Source organism: Prionailurus viverrinus, chromosome F2 (assembly GCF_022837055.1).
Source record: "Prionailurus viverrinus isolate Anna chromosome F2, UM_Priviv_1.0, whole genome shotgun sequence".
In the NCBI taxonomy this organism is placed as follows: domain Eukaryota; kingdom Metazoa; phylum Chordata; class Mammalia; order Carnivora; family Felidae; genus Prionailurus; species Prionailurus viverrinus.
The window spans coordinates 30,004,630-30,023,039 of record NC_062578.1 but is presented as its reverse complement, the minus strand read 5'-3'; the positions used below and the strand labels follow the sequence as shown (position 1 = coordinate 30,023,039).

The 18,410-nt window shown below is 39.1% G+C and overlaps 1 protein-coding gene across 7 annotated transcripts in view; it reads left to right on the top strand.

Moving 5' to 3' along the window:
• The first annotated feature begins 290 nt into the window (after positions 1 to 290).
• The window catches only part of LOC125156626 (uncharacterized), a 34,699-nt gene continuing 16,579 nt past the window's right edge, over positions 291 to 18,410 (top strand). For 3 of the 7 annotated variants that reach the window (XR_007148706.1, XM_047842807.1, XM_047842806.1), the window contains exons 1-2: positions 291 to 444; positions 579 to 907. Coding sequence is in view for 2 of the 7 variants with exons in the window: in XM_047842807.1 (XP_047698763.1) it covers positions 405 to 444; positions 579 to 907 (369 nt within the window). In the remaining 5 variants the exon portion in view is untranslated. Of the gene's footprint in view, positions 908 to 11,726; positions 11,975 to 15,527; positions 15,642 to 16,134; positions 17,089 to 18,410 lie in introns of those variants that run through there. The other 4 variants (XR_007148707.1, XR_007148708.1, XR_007148709.1 and 1 more) reach the window with 4 other exon arrangements.

The window sequence follows — 18,410 nt, the reverse complement described above, 5'->3', positions numbered from 1 at the left end:
CTCTGTAAGTAATTTAGCACTTTGTATCTAATTATCCCAAAGTGCCTGCCTTTTGATATCATAACACAAATGTATAACGCTTTTTGGTTAGCCTAACAGATGACAGAGGCACTTCCAAATTAAAGATGTTAAAATGACAATTCAGAAGAAACAGGGTTAGGCCATCCTGTATCTCCTTGGTGGTTGCTACCAGGAAACTACCTGCTTCGGGCTTAAGATCACCGAGGGGGCGGGGCCAAGAGTAAAGGAAGAAACGGTGGTTTCAGTTTGTGAACACTCATCCATAACACCCTCCCCGTCAGCATAGCCACGTCTCCCCTCCACATATACTTTGTTTTGCATACTTCCTGCTAATTGAGAGCTAAATAAGATTTCGACCCTGAAAGGCACAGAGGACAGCAGCCATGTTAGCACACCATTGCACAGGACTAGAAGTATCACAAGGTGTCATATTTGCATACCTTGAAGTTGAATAAAAGAAGAGCAGGATCTAGATAAACGAGCATTTAAAAAAATTACCTCTTAAGTTATTCACTTGGTTTCTAATGCAAGTTAATCTCCCTCTGTTTTATTTGTAGGTGTGGGAGGTCTAGCCCAGAGCCAACAGGGAGAGCTTTGTGAGAGCACTTGCAGTGTCAGCAACGAGAGCCGCTTTGTGCCTCACTGCCCGGGCCGCCCAGGAAGTCAGGACTGGCTCCTGTTTGGATCAGGCCATTTTGCAGCCTTGCTATTGGCCTGCGGAGCAACTTGCTACTGCCATGGGACAAGCCTGTGTCCTGTTGGCTGGCTGGTACCTGGTGTCGAGAATCCTCCATTCACTATCCAACTGGGTCATCAATTTTACTCTCTGACACGGCAGGCAGCTCTGGATATCTCAGCACATTCCAGGAGGAAAAAAAAAAAAAGAGTAAGTACGAAAGATCATAAAGGATTTTTTTTTTTTTTTTTTTTTTTTTTTTTTTTTTTTTTTTTTGTATAGCTCTTAAGCCCATCTGCTGAAGGCCATGGAAATTTATTTGCACACACTCAGGGAGAAAAAGAGATAAAGAGCAAATCATCTTTCTTTTAGAATAGGAGGGAAATCACATGCTGGGTTGCAAAGATGCTTAAGGAAGTAGCCAGGCCTCTTGTAAGCTGATGCTTTTTGAAATAGAGAATTTCCAAATGCAAAGTGTTCCTGACGTTAAGATTAATTTCTTCTTGCACGCCCGTGCATTCTGGGTGTGTCGTATTTCCTGGGTAAGACCTGGGGCACACTCCAAAGTTGAAGCTTGCCCAAAGAAACTTTAGTACATCCCGCCCCCCCTCTCCCCACTCTCTCCAGACTTTGGAAAGAAAAGGATTCATTGTTATTTTTTCATCCCTTGCCACCCATGGTAGATAAAAGTTTATTTGAGGCAATCGTATCTCCCCCTTAAATCAACAGAAGTTTAATTTGATGCGGATGGAGGGCAGAGACACATTCATTTCCCGACACCAAATGTCTTACGTGAAATAGCCCAGAGAAGTGCTAATCTGGGTCCAAAGAAAAAATAACCCATTTTATAATAAAAGGATTGTACCTAAAGAGTATTCCAACACAATATTTACACTCCAACCCGAGTCTTATTTCCTCTGACTTTCCCGAGCCAGCTGTCAGCTGGTCAGCCTCAGGCACTGGCCCAGGATCTGACCCCTTTGAGACGTAGATTCCTTCTAGATTCCTTCTATCCCTCCTGAGGGTCTGGGAAGAAGAGGACAAGAACGCTCCCAAGCTGTCCTGTGTGTGCTGAAAAACTTCCCAGTGACAGGATAGACTCCCTCCTTCCTTCCAGCCCCCACTTCTCCTCCCTCAGCCTTTTCTCTAGCTCTTTTCCAGACGATTATATGCAGAGCAGTTGACTGCAACATGGCTGTTACTACCCAGCAAGCGTTTCACATAATTTCTGGTTATAAATAAAACTTGCTCCTTTGTGAGCAGGGAACTGAAAGACAAATTGGGGGGTAATCTTAATTTACTGAAACTGTCTAATTAGCAATCCTGTATAATGATGACAGCGGGACTTTAGACTCCGCCTGAGTCCACGTTCTTTCTCACTATTAATAGCTACAGAACTTGACTTCCATGGAACTGTCCAGTCTCAGCTTCCTCATGTGTAAAGTGAGAATAATTCAAGAATTAAATGAGATAATCTGTATAAAGATCTTACTCTGCTCCTGACACACATAATAATGCTTTAATAGGGGCGCCTGGGTGGCTCAGTCAGTTGAGCATCTGACTTCGGCTCAGGTCATGATCTCGTGGTCTGTGAGTTCCAGCCCTGCGTTGGGCTCAGTGCTGACAGCTCAGAGCCTAGAGCCTGCTTCGGATTCTTCGTCTCCCTCTCTCTCTGCCCCTCCCCCACTCATGCTCTGTCTCTGTGTCACAAATAAACATTAAGAAAAAAAATATTTTTTTAAATAATGCTTTAATAAATGTTAGCTGTCATTGTGAAATTCCAAACTTATGAAGCCTCCCTACCAACAATATCATACTTAAGGACCGAAAATTATTAACAATAGCAAAATCCTCAAGTTTGGGAAAACAGATTGAAATGAAGGGATGAATTCTCTAAATAAAACAAAGGTGTTAAATAGCAAAGCCAATACTTTTCAATGAAAGAACTTTATGTTTTGCAATAAACATGAAATTAGGAACTTAGAATTAACAAAGGTCCGACCTCAGGGCATAGTATTTGCAGCCTTGGTGTTGTCATTTGAGCCTAGTAAAATCCTTGACCTTCTCACAAACCAAGCTGTTCCTAATAATGAAGCATTGTTGAACATGCTTTCTGGTCCCCAGAAAAAGATATTATAAATTACGAAGTATTACTCTTGATTGATAACAAGCATCCTCCCTGTTACGTGTTGAATTAAGTCCCCCTAAAAGATGTTTAAACCTTAACCCCCAGTACCTCAGAATGCAAAGGTCATTAGGGTGGACATGACTTCTGTACTTATATAAAGAGGAGATTTGGACAGAGACAGACGCACACACATAGAGAGCACCATATGCATATGAAGGTGGAGATCCAGGTGATATGCCGATTGCCAGGAAAGCTGGCAAAGAAGCTGAGAGAGAAGGAAAGAACAGATTCTCCCTCTAAGTCCTAACGAGGAACCAACACTGCTGACATCTTGATCTTGGGTTTTTAGTCTCCAGAACTGTGAGATAATAAGTTTCTGTTGTTTCAGCCACTTTGTCTTTGTCATGGCAGCTCCAGCAAAATAATATTCACAATGATCTCAACCATGATTATATTCAAAACTATATTGATCGTACTGAAAATTATATCAAAGACTCACATATTCCCAGCCCTAAGTACAAACAAATACATGCTTTTAAAATTCCACCTGTTTTCCTAAACTATTGCAGCTGCTGTTTTCCTAAACTATTGCTGCAGCCTTGACCTCTTTCGTGGCCACTGCATTATTTCATTGTGCTTTGGTTTGTTTTTTTATTTTTTTTGAGCATAGTTGGCACACAATGTTGCATTAGTTTCAGGTGTACAACATAGTGATTCAACACCTCTATATGTTATGCTGTGCTCACCACGGGTATAGCTACCATCTGTCACCATGCAATGATATCACCATATCATTGACTGTGTTCCTTGTATCTTTTATTCCTGTGATTTACTCATACTGTAACTAGAAGCCTGTACCTCTCAACCCTCTTCATCCATTTTGCCCATCCCCAAGCCAACCTTGTTCTCCGTATGTATAGGTCTGATTCTACTTTTTGGTTGCTCATTCATTTATTTGGGTTTTTTTTTTTTTTTTTTTAGATTCCACATATGAGGAAAATCCTATGGTATTTGTCTTTATCCGACTTACTTCATTTAGCATAATACTCTTGGCCCATCCCTGTTGTTGCAATAGGCAAGATATCACCCTTCATTATGGCTGAATAATATTCATATATATATATGTATATATATATATATACATATATATATATACATATATATGTATATATACATATATATATATATATATATATATAAATATATCTCACATCTTCTTTATCCATTCATCTGTCTGTGGACACCTAGGTTACTTCCCTATCTTGGTTATTGTGCATAATGTTGCAGTAAACATAGGGACACACAGATCTTTTTGAATTAGTGGTTTTGTATTCTTTGGGTAAATACCGAGTAGTCCCTGAATTACTGACTGCTGTTTTATATTCTCTTAGATATCCATTAGCTTTTCTGTTGTTATTGTTGCTCTATTTGTTTTTCACCCTGTTAAATCTTTAAGATAATTGACATGAACCTTATTTTGTATTTCATTAGTTAAAACTGAGAATCAGTTCAGTCTACAAAGCAACTTTAAATGTCTGTGCAGTCAAGTTGATTATAACCTTGTGTCTTACCTACATCATCCCTCAGACTCCCGTTCACCTTGATCATCAGCAGTACCCTAATATCCCATTAGGGGAAGTCCTTAACTCTAATATCCCTTTTGGGAAATTCCCCAAGGCTAAATGCCTCCTCTCAGGAATGAAGGGATTCAAATCCTTCCTGGTCCCTTAGGATAGTCAGGGAGTGGGCATAAAACCCAAACAACCCATCAAGCCTCGTTCCTGGGATGTGGAATCCAGAGCAGGAATCTTTTTGGATTTCAGAGTCTTCCCAGCACAACACAAAGACCAGATGGATTCTGCATCATTTCTTTTCCTTTTCCTTTTCCTTTCCCTTTGCCCTTTCTTTCTTTCTTTCTTTCTTTCTTTCTTTCTTTCCTACTTTCCTTCCTTCCCCTCTCTTTTTGACTTGAGGTAACAGAGTAGGTCTATGTGGCTTGGAATCAAGAAACTTAACAGATTCAAGAGCTAATGAGGAGAGACTACTAGACTAAGGTGCAGTTGCACCTCATATAAGGAGTGCGATATGAAAAAAATCTTAGCCAGTCTGAGTCTGTTTGCTAATGCAGAATGTGAATCTAATACTTGCCTTCCTAAAAGCTCTTTGTTACTCTTAAGCATGATGAAAATGCGCTGGGATAATGATGATGATACTAAAGATGGTGATGATGCTCCATTAGAGTCTCATAAAATAAATATGCCAGTAAAAAAAAAAAAACAAAACAAAACAGAGAGAGGTGAGGTGTAGGGTGGAATACTTAATTTACTTAAAAAATTACATAATAGATTCTGAGTATTGGAATAAAATATTTGAAAATCACATTACATTTTCATGCACAATGAAAGAATATATTATTTCTTAAAAGATGTATTTAATACTGCTTAAATAATATTCCTTTCCTCTTGGTTAATTTGTCTTGTAAATATGGATTTCTTTGTTTCAGATTTTCTTAAGGGGACTTCTATCTGTAAGATATGCCACCCATATCAGATTGTATAATCATATCCCCAAAATGCAGTGCCTGTGAGATATTTTGTTTATACCCTAATGGTTGGCTATGTTTATTTTTTTTTAATGTTTATTTATTTAGAGAGAGAGAGGCAGAGAGTGGAAGAGAGCAAATTCCAAGCAGGCTCCACACACAGAACAGAGCCCCACCTGGGCTCAATCTCACCAACAATGAGATCATGGCCTGAGCTGAAATCAAGAGTAGGACGCTTAACCAACTGAGCCATCCAGGTGCCCAGGCCATGTTTTTAAACATTTTTATTGAATTATACATTCAGAAAGGTATACAAAAGTACAGGTTATTGAATTATCACAAAGGGAACACATCCATGTAAACACCAGCTAGGTCAAGAAATCAAGCATTCTGAGAAGCCCAGAAAATCTTCATGCTCCTCCCAGGCCATAGTTAAACTGTCTGAATTGCCCTGAGTTTTAATGCCACAGAAGAATTTTTCCAGTTTTCGTATTTATATATGTGGAATTGTAAACTATGCATCATTTTGTCTAAGGCTTCTATGGGTCAACACTACATTTTTGAGATTCATTATGGTGGTTGAGCACAGCAGCGTTTCCTTCATTACTGTGTGTCATTCCATTGTATAAATCTACCACAACTGATTGGTTCATTCGACTCTTTACAGAAGTTTGAAATATTTCTAGTACAAGGCAGTCACAAATGATATTGCTTCAAACATTTTTTACTGTGTTTTGGTGTACATACGCATTTCTGTTGGATGTTTGCTCGGGGGAGTAATTGCTGGGTCATGGAGTATGAATATGTTCAAATTTTGTAGATACAAAACAATTTTCCCAAAGAGGTATAGATCACCAGCAATGCTCTGCATCTTTGTCAACACTTGATGTTATCAGTTATTTTTTTAATGTCTATTTATTGATTTTGAGAGAGAGAGAGAGAGAGAGAGAGAGAGAGAGAGAGAATGCACACCTGGGAGGACAGCGAGAGAAGGAGAGAGAAAGAATCCCTAGCAGGCTCAGCACTATTAGTGCTGAGTCCCACTCAAGGCTCGATCTTACGAATTGTGAGATCATGACCTGAGCCAAAATCAAGAGGTGGAAGCTTAACCGACTGAGCCACCCAGGCGCCCCTATTCATTCTTTAAATTCTAGATATTCTAGTGGGGTTTATTGTTATCTCCTCATAGTTTTAATTTGCATTTCCTTGGGGCGCCTGGGTGGCTCAGTCGGTTGAGCATCTGACTTCGGCTCAGGTCATGATCTCACTGTTTGTGAGTTGAGCCCCGCGTCGGGCTCTGTGCTGACAGCTCGGAGCCTGGAGCCTGCTTCAGATTCTGTGTCTCCCTCTCTCTCTGACCCTCCCCCGTTCACGCTCTGTCTCTCTCTGTCTCAAAAATAAATGAACATTAAAAAAAAACAATAAAAAATAAATTTGCATTTCCTTAATTTTGACACAAAAAAGAAAAATTACATCATTTTTCATGATTTACACTCAGGGATGTGTAGAGAGAGAAACCACCCCAAATGAGTTCAAACATTACAACCTTGCCCTCAAAATGAACACATATACTTGAATCTGCAGATAGGTAGGTGATCAGGTATATGACTAAGGAGTTCTTCAAATAGCTCCCACCCAGAATTCAATGTTTATGAAGGGATAAGTAATAAAAATGAACTAATGTGAAACTTACATTTATTATTAAAATTCCACAATCATCACAACTGTTTAGAACCCAGACCAAAAAAAGTTTTTTTCCAGGTAGGGTATTTTATCATGAAGTCGGTTCACATTTCCTGTACATGGTGATTTTCAAAAGCAGACCACTTAGATGATTTCATTATCATTTTAAATTCTCTACTGACAGCACACCCACTTACTGACAGAGCTCAGGATCGGCCACTCCCCTGCCTGGTACTTGGTTACCACTAAGGGGATTTTATGCCTATTTAGGAATGCTAATATGTTAAAAGGTGAAGATTGGCCGGCGCTTTATTCTGTACTAACACAGAATAATAATATTAATTGTTTTTGTTAACTTTTACTAAACCAAGCATTAAATTGTAAATCAGATGTTCTCTGTGTTTCTTTGCCATGTTCTGGATCTTAGAGGAAAGGCTTCCCATCTTGAGTATGATGTCTGCTGTGGATTTTTCATATATGGGCTTTATTATGTTGAGGAATCTTCCTTCAATCTGTCCTGTTGAGTGTTTTTATCATGAAAGAGGTGTCAGATTTTGTCAAATGCTTTTTCTGCGTCAATTGAGAGGATGATATGTTCTTTTTTCCTTCATTCCTTTTTGATATGGCATATTATCTTGATCAATTTTTATATGTAGAACTATCCTTACACTTCAGGAATAATTCCTAATTGGTCATGGTGTATAGCATTTCTTTTTAAAACAATTTTTTCCTGCTGCCCTAAATTATTTCCACCTACCTTCCCAATTTATCTTCTCTAGTTTGAATGAATTTCTGTGCCTTAAAAGTCAAAGAGCCCAGTTTATAGTAGATGCTGGAAAAAAGTTAACTTTAGACCTTAATTTACTGGGTTCTCTCTCTGCTAACTCTTGGAAACTAGTGGAAGTCAAGACATTATACTATTACTGCTTCTTATTCTAGTAAGAGGATTTTAAAGAGAGAGAACACGTTTGTGGGAGGTACTGGTAAGGGACTTGGTCATTGGCATCATTAGCTCACCTATATCTTTGCGGCCACTGAGTGTGTTGATTGGCAGATGTACATGATGAGGACAACATCAACACTTAACTAGGTACAGATGGGAGGAATCAGAAACAGGAACATTCTACACTGACATGTCATTATTTCTTTAATTAGCATGATCATTTTGAGGCACAATATCTGTTTCCAGCTTGGAAGACAAGGGCATTGAGATGCCCCATCATGGTCCGATAAGATTTCATGAGACAATATTGTTTTTCTTGTAACCTTCTTTCCATATTTTATCAGTTATATGGTAATTATTTAACGTCTTTACTATGACATACCTTGGTAGAGTGGGATAGTCTAGATTAACATAATCTTGCTCCTTTATTGACTGTTAGTATGATTTTTTCAAAAGTCCTGGGCACTAAATAGAAACTGCTTTAAGCTAATGCACAGGAATGGCAGCACAGCTAGAGGGATTAGTCAATGGAGGCTGAAATTCTGCACTAAGAAAGCATGATAGTTAAGAGTTGAAGGGCACCTGAGTGGCTCAGTGGGTTGGACGTCCAGCTTCGGCTCAGGTCATGATCTCATAGTTCATGAGTTTGAGCCCCGCGGCGGGCTCTGTGCTGATAGCTCAGAGCCTGGAACCTGCTTTGGATTCTGTGTCCCCCTCTCTCTGTCCCTTCCCAGCTCATGCTCTCTCTCTCTCTCTCAGAAATAAACATTAATTTTTTTTTTAAAAAAACAAAGTTGAAGCAGATTATCTATGGGTTTTGGCTTTGAGCCCTAGGAAATAGATATTTTATATAATTATAAGGTAAGATTAACTATCCAAGTATTATTTATTGCCTTATAATATTTGGCCCTTTATCCATCCCTTAATAACTATTATTTAGTAAATAACTATTACATTAATAGGTAGAGTGCCACACATAATAACTATTATAAAGTCGTTATTCATACATAGCCTATTTAATTCTATTACTACATAGTAATTCAAATATTAACTATACAAATTTCATATATACTATTTGTTGCATAATAATATATATAGCACTTATCTCCATATAGTTCCCAGTATGTGGTTGTATTAGTATTTTATACTAGTAGTACTGGCAATTAGTAATCATTTCCTAAATAATGAATATATAGAAAATGATTTCAACATTCCATGTGAAGCCTCCTTTATCTCTCCCACTCTACCTTTAGGCTAGAAGAATTGGGCAATAGCCATCACATTTCCAGGCTTCTCCGAGAGACCTAAAATTAGTGAAACTGAAGCTGAGTCTTGAAGGATAAGTAGAGATGTTAGGAAAAGAGAGAGCAGGGCTTTCCAGGGAAGGGCCAGCACGTGTGAATTCCTAGCGATGCCTGCCACCTCAGAGGGTGGTTGGAATGGCTGGTCTACCTCCTGGCCCTTCAGCCTCACATTCCTGGGGCTCTTTCCAAGTGGCCTCTCTTCCACAAAATTGTCTGACTTCTTTAACAAAGTCTGGCTTCCGAGAAAGCAAAGGCAGGCTTTGTTAGGCTCCTTAAGGACAAGATCAGGCTTTGAGGTCATTTCCGTCACATTCCGTTGCTCGATGCAAGTGATAAGGCCAGCACAGATTCAAGGGGAAGAGAATTAGCCTTTACCTCTTGATAAGGGATTGATGTGTCCATAAGGATGGGAAGAATTAAATACTAGTATATGAAAAAGGATTGTTCCTTGAGACTTGGGAATGGGAAAATCCCAGATTAGCCATAACCCTTTTATTTTCGAATCTCATTATGCTTTGGATAACCTTACTCAAAAACTGCATTTGTTTTAGTATGTGAAGATGAAAACAGAAAGAAAAAAAGAAATCTCTGCCGAGGAAATGTGCTAAGTTTCCCAAACTAAAACCACACCTGAGTCTCATCTATTTGATACTATCCACAAAACAACCTAAAATTAATAGGTATATTTACCTGTGCCTGTTAGAATATTTATTTCACTAGCAAAATCATCTCAAGTATCAAATTCTAGACATCTTCTGTTTCTACCAATACTGTCAAAGAGACTTTGTCTAAAACAGATTTGTGGCTTATTAGGTGATCATTTTTATTAGATTTTATATTAGATGGAGTTCAGTTGTAGAAAACAGACACTACTCCCTTAAGAAGAAAGGGACTCACCATATTGAGTTAGGTGCGTACGAACTCACTGGAAAAGGAGGAGCACGCTCCGGGATGCCTCAGATGAACCCTGCAGAAGGGTCCACCAGAGGACTGCTAACTGTCATAATCAGGAGGTAAGTAAGTCAGGAAGATGCAGTCTCAGTTGGCCCACCAGCTTGGCCATGTTCTAGGGAAAGTGTATTGCCTGCAGGTGTTGTCTGGGGTCAGAGGATGGAGAAGCCACCACCCCAACCTGTTGGCGTTAAGACCGTGCACACGTGAAGACTTGTATAAGGCCAAATGCAAATTAAAAATAAGGAAAAACAAGTTTGATTCTTCTTATTGAAAAAGGTGACGCACTTCTCCCTCTCCCTTTTCTTAGAGCATTTGCTTTAGAAAACTTGTAACTTCTCTGCTTCTTTAAAATGCGTGTAACTCTTTTTAAAAATGAAATACGCCTCTAGCCAATTTTATAACCCAGGAATGTTTCCTCAAGCACCTGGAAACCAATTCTTTGAAATATAATCATCGGGGAAGATAGTGTCCCTATGTTCCAGTTTCCGTGCAAGGGGAGGAGCCTAATTTCAGCTGGCACCTGGCTCCACGTTGCAAACTTACCTCCTGTCATAATGATACGAGAGATTAGTTTCCCTTTGGATAAAGGCAACGCGCAAACACAGGTGGCTACCTGCCCCAATTCCTAGATGAATTTAGGATCAACTGTGGGTGGAGAATGGTGCTATCCAGGCCTCACTTAAGGACGAGTTACTGTTTATCTTGAGAACACGTAAGGCATGGGTTGTGTCTGCTTGGCTATATAAAACGGTAAGATTGCTTTCTGTCTTTGCAATCTCTTAGAGGATTGTCTGTAATTCATATCGCATTCTAGCTTATGCTTACTCAATAATAAAACTGTTTTCTTTCTTTTAGACCTATGTGGAGAGGTTTTCTGAGTTTTCAGGAGATTTTCTTTTTGTGTTTCCCCAACACTTACATTCCATCAGCTTCGTGTCTCTGCTACCACTTATTTTTTTTTTTTTTCACGGATTCAAGTCTTGCATGAGTATCTCTGATAGATAAAACCTAAATCACAAACAGAACCCGAATTTTGGGTGAGCCTGGGAAACAGTTTTATCCTAAAGAATAAAGTCCTAAATTGCTAGCCAAGTAGTGACTAAGGCGTTATGAAAATTACGTAGTCTAACTGAGCTTCAATTTCTCCTTTAAATCGTGGAGGAACCCCAGTATCTGAATTTTTCTAGCTGCAACTAATACGGGCATCAGTACCTGCCAGATGTCAGTGATACTTAATGACCAGTTTTGAGCATCTGCCCGGCAATAGGCCCCAAGCTACTTATTTTTAGCTCTCACAACAACCCTGCAGGTTGTGTGTAATTATTTGAATTTTACTCATGAAGACACTAAGGTTCAAACAGACCGCGTGCCTTGTCCCAAACTACACAACTAGAAAGCAGAAGAGTCAAGATTTCCATTTGCATGTTTTGATCCATTCGCCTACCTGTTTCATGATTCCCCCTTTTCACCTACAGGGCCCGAGACAAAGCCAGTGGCGTTTTCTCCCACTATACCCACTGAGTCTCATTACTCCTACTAAAGTTAAGAAAGTGCTTTCAAGATAAAGAAATGGAGACTCTTCCAGAGGTGGCTTAACTCAGGACTTCTACGGTACTGCCGCTGACGTTCCGCTTCTCCCAGCCCACGCCTGACCACTTCCATGAGTGGGGGACAGGGCAGCATCAAAGCCTGGTTCCGCCTCTCACCAGCCAGATGATGCTGGGTAGGTCACTTGACTTTTCTAAGCCTCGATCAACTTGCAAATTTTTAAAACACAGATAAAAATAGAATCTGCCTCACAGGTTTGTGAGGACTAAATGAGATAGCACATACAGTGCTTGCGTCAGGGGCAACTGGGTGGCTCAGTTGGTTAAACATCTGATGGATTTTGACTCAGGTTGTGATCTCACCGTTGGTGAGTTTGAGCCCCGCACTGAGTTCTGTGCTGACGGTGCAGAGCCTGCTTGGGATTCTTTCTTTCTTTCTCTTTCTGCTCCTCCAGCACACTCTCTCAAAATAAATAAATAAACCTAAAAACAACAACAACAACAAAGTGCTTGCCTCATAGAATGCACAGGATAAAGGTTAGCACTCATGATTCTAGAATGATCAAACTTAACACCTCACAAAGCAGTGCATTCTCATTCAAGGCAGCCTAATTATTGAGAAATTATTTCTTCTACAAAACAGAATTTTGCCTCTAGTATTTTTCACTCACTGATCATAAGTATGCCTTCTGGGGAAAAACAAACAATCATACTCTGTCTTCTATGTGACAACCCTTTGAATATTTGAAGATACATTTTCCGTACATTTCCCTACACGTTCCCCTCTCCAGGATAATACTTCACAGTCCCTTCCATTGACTGTGATATCGCTGTCAGACCCTATGCTATCCTGTTTGCCCTTTAGACCCTCTCTAGTTTATCACTGGGAATATGGGGCTCAGAAGTGAGCACAATACTCCAGAAGTGCTATGCCAACACCAAAATTGAAAGTATTTGGGCACCTGGTAGCTCAGTCAGTTGAGCATCCAACTCTTGATTTTGGCTCAGGTCATGATCTCATGGTTCATGAGTTTGAGTCCCACGTCAGGCTCTGCAGGCATAGAGCCTGCTTGGGATTCTCTCTCTCCCCCCGCTCTCTGCCCCTCCTGCATGCTCTCTCTCTCTCAAAATAAGTAAACTTGAAAACAAAGTATTAATCTCTCTTGGTCTGTACAGTTTAACTTAACCTAACCATAGGATTAGCTTTCAACAGCCTCATTAGGCTGTTCACCTACATCAACTTTACGTCTGCCAGCTTCCCTCCCCTAACACACGCTCATGGCTTTTGTGTATGAACTACTCTTTAGCAAGTTCTTCTTGCCATTTACATTTTATTTCATCTTTATTTCCTTTCCTTTCAGTCTGTCAAGAGCTATTTGATATTGACTTTCCTTTCAGTCTGTCAAGAGCTATTTGATATTGATTTCATTGTTCAGCATAGAAGTAAACTCTCTGGATTAATCAGGATTAGATGTGGCTATAAATAACATGACACTAAGACACCATAATGTACACAACATAGAAATGCATTCCTATCTTATGTGAACAAAGACCATAGGTAAACACTTCAGCACTGGAATGATGACTTTCTGATCATCAGGGATGCTGACCCTTCAACTTGGTTTTATTGTCCTAAATACCTCCTTCATTTCATAGTTCAACATGAAGGCTAGAGATTCAGCTGTTATATCCACTCTCCAGCCAACAAGAAGTAGAAAAGAGCCAAAAAGTTGGTCTCTGATTTAAGACGACGGCCCAAAGTGCCATTCCATGTAACACTTTGATTTACAGACCCTTGAGAAATGATTTTTTTAATGTTTATTTATTTATTTTGAGAGAGAGAGAGTGAGAGAGAGTATGCATGCAGGTGAGTGGGGAAGGGGCAGAGGGAGAGGGGGGAGAGTGTAGCCCAAGTAGGTTCCACGTTCAGCATAGAGCCCATTACCATGAAATCATGACCTGAGCCAAAATCAAGAGTCAGGCATTTAACCACTGGGCCACCCAGGTGCCTTGAGAAATCATTTTTTATAGGGAGCAGAATTTTGCCTCTAGTACCTTTTATCCATTGGTTAGAACATAGCCACATGGCCACAACTACCTACAAGAGAGGCTGAAAAATGCTATCTCTATTCTGAGCGACAGTTCAGGATAAAAAGAGCAGTTATATTATTAAGTAAGAGGGTGAGAACAGGTACTCAGACAACGAGTAGTGTCTGTCACACCCTCCCAGATTTATGTTCTTAGTAAATGTGAGAGCCCTCTTTCTATGGCTTCATTCATGTCATTGATAAAAATCTTTTAAGAGGACCCAGGCATGGGCACATTCAGCAAGTGAGACCTCCTCCCATGTCCAGGAGTGCAAAGTGCCTTCATCATCGTTCATTCAACAAGTCCCCCAAATACAGCAAGGCTGGGGGTCCGGGTTACAGGGCAGGATGGGGATTCGTTAAAGTCAAAGCATATACCATATCCTGCACTCCTGCACAAATGAGGAAATGAGGATGAGAGAAAAGATCCAAGAACATACATGCCCTTTCTTTTATTGCTTTTAGTGTCATTATTTTGTCACCTTGGCCTGTAGGTCTTACTTGATTACCTTCTGCTAAATTAAGGAGGTTAAAACCAAACACTTTCTAGCTTGTTATCTCTACATTTTTAGTTCTGAATCTCAGATTTACCACCTTCATTTTTTTTAAATTTTATCATTGTTTATTTGTTTTTATTTAAAGTCAGGTTAATTACCATACAGTGTAGTCTTGGTTTCAGGAGTAGAAACTGGTGATTCATCACTTACATATAACACCCAGGGCTCCTCACGTCAAATGTCCTCCTTAATGCCCATCACCCATTTAACCCATCCCCCCACCCACCTTCCCTCCAGCAACCTTCAGTTTGTTCTCTGCCTGACTTATTTTGTTTAGCATAATACACTCTAGTTCCTTCCACATCATTGCAAATGGCAAGATTTCATTCTGTTTCGTTGCCAAGTAGTATTCCATTGTATATATATGTCACATCTTCTTTATCCCAAATGTCCATCAACTGATGAATAAAGATTTATCACCTTCTTAAATGCAAGAACTATAGGCCCAATGACTGCCCCCCACTCCCCAGCAGTTTTCTATTCACAAGTGGGCCTATCACACAGTCTCAGATCAGGAGCAAGCAAGACTCCAGAGCATCAAGCATTGCCTAAACCTCCATGCTGGTCTGGGTCCAACCTTATTCACTACTCTCAACAGGATAATTCATTACACGAGCAACATTTGGAGGCAGTGTCTATACCTCAACTGTGTCTGTTTAACTTATCTCTAAAACTCAGAGCTCATTTAGATTTCAAGAGTAAGAATTTTATTCTTCTGTTTGGGTCACTACATGCATGAAATTGTTACAAGTTTTTATTTCTTCACCCTACCTCTTTGTCATGCTATGCCGAAGATGGTGAAAGTAAAAAAGTAATAAGTAAATAAGAGTTTGCTCGGATATTTCCTCAAACAAATAACAAATAGCTCATATGTGAGAGTATGTGTGGTGGCTTAAAAATGGCCACAGATTCTTGGCAGCCCCTCCCGTCAAGAGGTGGAATCTACTTCCACACTCCCTGAATCTGGGCTAGGCTTGTGACTCTGCTGCGACCAGTATAATGCAATGGAAGTGACATTGAGTGAGTTCTGAGTCTGGTCTTAGGAAGCCATACGGCCTCCATCTTGTCTTCTTGGGATCCTACAGCCCAGGCTGACCTGTTGAAGAAAGAGAGACCACCTGGAGCCAAGACAAAACATTCCAGAGGATCCTCTCTAGACCAAATAGCTCCCAGCTGACCAGCTCACAAACTGAATCCACGTGAGTGACCCTAAACAATACTGGCAGAACAGCCTAGGTGACACCCAGAACTGGGAGTAAATAAAATGACTTTTGCTACAGTAGATAACTGTAGATAATAATACAGTGTGCATTACTAACTCTTCGTGTTGCTATAGGGATCAAAAACCATGAATGTAACACGCCTAGTGCAGGGCCTGGTATACACTGTGTGCTCAATAAATGTTACACATGTTATTATTTTTCAACAAACGGTATATTTCAGAAGTTGTAGAGAGTTAAAAGTTAAATGGATTTTATACGACCAACTTAATTAACTTATTTTAGACCAACTCAGCTTATAATTTAGGTGTAATACTTAATAATCCATGGTTGGAAATAAAAGTTTACATCGAAATCTTAAGTTGCCTGAAGATAATTACATTCATTATAGAAAAGCAATGAATTAAATATTAGAAGGAATGGTTTGCAATCCAGTCCTTCACTGCAAATAACTCAGTAGAGTCAAGCAATATTTGCTACTGCTTTCAAAGCTTCTGAAGGGAAAATATTCCAAGATTTCCCTTTGTGACTTTTTCCTCCAATAGGCATGAGTACTCCTTTGTGTCTCAACAAATTCCACTAAAAACCGTTATCACCTGCTTGCATGCTCAACTGAACTGCAGAGCATATTGCCACATTCCTATTACTACTGTGCAAACACTTGAGGTGCTTTCTATGTTCATGTCATCAAGACTGGTAAAAACGCTGATAGGCAATCTTTTGCGGTGAGTCCTATCTCGATAAATAAACTTATCTCACGAAGAGTTACTCTCACAACAACCCTGTGATGTTAGGCAAATATTTCCCATCTTGTTTCTTTGTTTGCTTATTCTTTTACCTTATTTTATACACGAGAAAATTGACATCCGAGGAAATTGAATACTTTTGCTAAAATAAGAGAGATAGTACAAGGTAGAGTCGGTATTCTAATCCCTCTTACTCGGCAAGTGACTATAAATTCAGGGCTCTGTTTACTAATTCCACTAATGATAACGACATTGAAAGCAGAGCTTCACCAAGGGGACAATATGCCCTTCCTGCAAAAACGGGTTCTTGGGTGTAAATTCTTTTTTTTGTTTGTTTGTTTTTTTTAGATATTACAATGGTTTATGGCCCTCTGAAGAGCCACAGAACATAAACAAATGTAAAGAATATCTGTGGTATTAACATTTCATAGGGGGTAAGGGCAATTGGGGGAAAAAAAAGTCCAAAATGTTTCCTTAGGGGGTGATAATGAAAAGAAGATTGAAAAACACTGATGTAACTTTTTTGTCCCTTTTTTTTCCTGAGCTTTACTAAGGTATAACTGGAAGATATTTAAAGTGTACAATATGATGCTTTGATCTACACAAACATTGTGAAAAGATGATCCTCACCAGATAAATTCACGCATCTATCATCTATTTACCTTCTTTACTTTTTTTTGGTGAGAACATAACTGTTCTGTCTTAGCAAATCTCAATTATACAATCTAAATACAATTATACAATACTAACAACTGTAGTCACCATGTTGTATATTAGATTCTCAGACCGTATTCATCTTATCACTGAAAGTCTGTACACCTTCTACCAACCTCTCTCTACTTCCCTGACTCTGGCCCCTGACAACTACTTTTTCACTCTCTGTTTCTATGAGTTAAGCTTTTCTCTTTCTTTTTTCCTCCATTCCTTCCTTCCTTCATTCATTCGTTCCTTCCTTCCCTTTCTTTTCCCTCTTTCTCTTTCTTTCTGTTCCACATATAAATGATATCAAGCAGTGTTTGTTTTTCTCTGACTTATTTTGCTTAGTATTATGGCCTCCAGGTCTATCCATGTTGTCAAAAATGCAAGGATTTCCTTCTTTTTAAGGCTAATTTATATATATAATATTCTTCTCTATATAATATTCTCTTTCTGATATAAATAATTACACTTACATATTAATATGTTATTATATACATCAATACATATTTTGTATATATCACATTTACTTTATCCATTCATCTAATGACCGACAATTAAGTTGTTTCCACATCTTGGTTATTGTGATTAATGCTGCAAAAAACATGAGGGTAGAGATATCTCTAGAGATAATGGTATATTTCCTTTGTTTATCAGAAGTGGGATTGCTGGGTCATGTGGTAGTTCTATGATTATTTTTTCAGGAAACTTTTTAGTGTTTTTCATAGGGGCTATGTCAATTTATATTTCCACCAACAGTGCCCAAGGGTTTCCTTTTCTCTATATCTTTGCCAACATGTGTTATCCCATCTTTTTGATCACTGCCATGCTAACAGGTGGTGATAGCTCATTAAGATTTTGATTTGCATTTCTCTGATAATTAGTGATGTCAAACACCTTTTCGTGTATTTATTGGCCATTTGTATGTCTTCTTTGGAAAAATGTCTATTCAGGTTCTTTGCTCATTTTCAATTGAGTTATTTTTTGCAACTGAGTTGTAGGAGTTCTTTGTAGATTATAGATATTAACCCCTTATTGAAAGAGAGTTTGCAAATATTTTCTCCCATTCTGTAGGTTGCCTTTTAACTTTATTGATAGTTTCTTTTGCTAGAAAGAGGCTTTTTTGTTTGATGTAGTCCCACTTGTTTATTTTTGATTTAACCCATTTTTAATCCATTTAAGTCTTTAAGCCATTTTGAGTTAATTTTTTGTATTGTTTAAGATAGTGGTCCAGTTTCATTCTTTTGCGTGTGGCTGTTCAGTTTTCCCAGCACCATTTATTGAAAATACTACCCTTTAACCACTG